We start from the raw sequence: 2,616 nt of genomic DNA, 5'->3' as shown, positions 1-2,616 counted from the left end.
TCGAATGCTAGTCGCTTCTAAAGAAAGGCCAGGTCGAAACCAACCATGTCACGATAGACCATAAAAGAAATTGGAACCTGACGCTACCTAGCTGTCCGAGGATTTACCTGGCGAGACATCGGTCTCTTACCAGCGAGTTTTACCCAATTTCCCGGCCCACCACGTGACACAATTGGTAGTAATTCATTCAAATTACCCCTAATGAGTCAATATGGATAAATATCAACACAACATCGTGTTTAAATAGAAATAAATTTCTACTTACAAACGAGTTACGTTCCGAACGATCGTTCGTAAAGTGAATATGTTCGTAAGTTGCTTCAGTGCTATATTTTGTATTCTAATTTATGTTCAAGGCCTATATAAGTATATTGAAGGTTTATATAAGTATGTTCAAGTCTTGTATAAGTAACCTGTATTGGTTTGTACTGAAAAAAACATTTAATAAAATGGAGAGAATACGTACAGTACTGTACTACGTATGTTAGGGAGAGAGAGAGACACACACACACACAGTATGTACATGTACGTAATAAGATAAATAAGATGAAGTTTAACTTACTTTTGGAAGGTGTACTCGATGCTTAAGGAGATGATGGAGGAGGAGGAGGAGGAAGAGGAGGATTTTATGTCATGAGAGGGTCTTCGTCGTCGCTGGAATGGGCTTCAAAAGTTACTTCCTCCTCCGTAACTTCAATGTAGGAAGAAGTTGAGGGTCGAGGAGAAGAAGATGAGGGTTGAAGAGTATCTTCCTTGGAGGATTTACTAGAAACTGGCCGAAAGAAGCGATCTAACGATGATTGCACAGTTTTCTTCTTTTTTTCATCATAAATGATGCGGTAGCACTGTATGGCATCATTCAATTGATTTGCAACCTTTGTGCAACGTTCAATACTTGGATCTTGCTGCTCGAAGAGTGCGATGGCTTTATCTATGAGCGAAAAACCCTCGGCCAAGAGTTTCGTCTCGAATTTCTTCATGGGGACAGGCGTTTCTTCCTCCTCCTCCTCCTCAACACGTTGCTGAGCCTCCAACTCCATGAGGTCTTGGTTACTCAATTCCTCCCCATAGGACTCAAGCAATTCCTCGAAGTCCTCCTCCTGCAGGTCAAGCTCGAGTTTGTCACTTAGGCTGACAAGAGTGCTGAGAATTTCTTTATTGATGCCATCCTGGTCAAAGCCACGGAAGTCGTTGACGAACTGAGGGCATAGAGGCCTCCACACGGCGTTGAGGTTGACCTCGGTAACCTCACGCCATGATGCATCAATGTTTTTACGCAGTTAAAGATGTTATACGACTTCCAGTAGCTCCGTAAAGTCATCTAGGGGTAAGAATTCACTGCTTTCAAGGCCATCCTGTGTGTCCGTCGGGTGTAATATTTCTTGAAATTGGCGACAAAGCCCTGGTCCATCGGCTGCAGAAGTGAAGTTGTATTTGGCGGCAGGTACACAGCTTTGACATCAGGATGAAAATCATCCAAGTACGGGGGTGGCCAGGGGCATTGTCCAGCACAAGCAGGATCTTGAATGGAATTCCATTTTCCCGGCAATACTACTTCACTTCTGGATGAAATGGGGGAAGAACCAGTCCTCAAATACAGCGAGTGTCACCCATGCCTTCATGTTTGACATCCATATAGCGGGGAGAGTGCTTTTCGTCACGTTCTTCAGGGCTTCAGCTTGTAGCTCCCTTCAGCATTCGCCCCAAGCATTAAGGTTAGGCGGTCTTTAGCCGCTTTATATCCGGGCATCGTCTTCTCCTCACGGCTAATGTAGGTCTTCTCTGGCATTTTCTTCCAAAAAAGACCCGTTTCGTCGACATTGAAGATCTGTTTAGCCAAATAGCCACCCTCCTCAATGATCTCCTTCAACACTTGGGGGAATCGCTCGGCAGCCTCTTTGTCCGCAGATGCTGCCTCTCCGGACACGGACACATGGTGGAGATTAGCCCTCTTCTTGAAACGGTAAAACCACCCGTGGCTGGCAGGAAACGTTTCTTCAGCGCGCTTTCCCCAGCCTTAGCCTTGACATCCTCAAAGATAGATTTGGCCTTCTCCTGAATGAGCATAAGGCTCAGGGGAATACGCCGCTGCTGCTGATCCTCGAGCCAAATGGTGAGAATTTTCTCCATCTCTTCTATGATTTTCCCTCTTTTTTTGCTAATGATCGTCGATTGCATCGGCACTGCACCTTTCACGTGTTCCATTATACGATCTTTCTGTTTATAAATAGTACCGACGGTCAATCGATTCAAGTTGTATGCCCTTGCAACGCTCACCATTTTCTCACCTGTATCAAGCTTCTTTATTATTGCCACTTTCGTTTCAAATGAAATGGCTTGCCTCTTCTTTGCACTACCACTCTCACTAGAAGCCTTTCGCTTTTCACCAACCATATTGAATAATGGATGCACGAGATTTTTAATGATAAAAATGGAAAAAGTTCTTTGCGCACTAGAGATACGTTAACGCACTTACGCACTGCAACGAACTGGGCAGAGGAAGGTGGATGCTGGGTGAGCTCTCACAGCGCCAAGCGTCGGTATTAGCGGCGGAAAGAAGCACTACTCGGAAAAAGGAGCGCAATACAAAAGCTAACTTACAGCATCTCTTTCCGA

General features: G+C 44.9%; 1 protein-coding gene across 1 annotated transcript; it reads right to left on the bottom strand.

Annotated features, from left to right (window-relative positions):
- Positions 1 to 626: 626 nt before the first annotated feature.
- On the bottom strand, positions 627 to 2,394 carry LOC137640956 (tigger transposable element-derived protein 1-like). The gene is made up of 3 exons (XM_068373415.1): positions 1,874 to 2,394; positions 1,340 to 1,562; positions 627 to 1,247 (listed from the first exon to the last, which is right to left on the bottom strand). The coding sequence occupies exons 1-3, from the start codon at positions 2,392 to 2,394 to the stop codon at positions 627 to 629; spliced, it is 1,365 nt and encodes a 454-aa protein (XP_068229516.1).
- Between the last annotated feature and the right edge of the window lie 222 nt (positions 2,395 to 2,616).

Source organism: Palaemon carinicauda, chromosome 5 (assembly GCF_036898095.1).
Source record: "Palaemon carinicauda isolate YSFRI2023 chromosome 5, ASM3689809v2, whole genome shotgun sequence".
Classification (NCBI taxonomy): Eukaryota; Metazoa; Arthropoda; class Malacostraca; order Decapoda; family Palaemonidae; genus Palaemon; species Palaemon carinicauda.
This window is presented reverse-complemented; position numbering and strand designations above follow the sequence as displayed.

What these genes read in the sequence shown, in the direction of transcription:
- LOC137640956 (XM_068373415.1), bottom strand. Translation starts at nt 2,394, where the DNA reads ATGGTTGGTGAAAAGCGAAAGGCTTCTAGTGAGAGTGGTAGTGCAAAG. An exon ending in CTGCCGAGCGATTCCCCCAA is followed by an intron (nt 1,563 to 1,873) that starts GTGTTGAAGGAG and finishes CATTTCATCCAG; the next exon opens with AAGTGAAGTAGTATTGCCGG. An exon ending in ACAGGATGGCCTTGAAAGCA is followed by an intron (nt 1,248 to 1,339) that starts GTGAATTCTTAC and finishes TCATGGCGTGAG; the next exon opens with GTTACCGAGGTCAACCTCAA.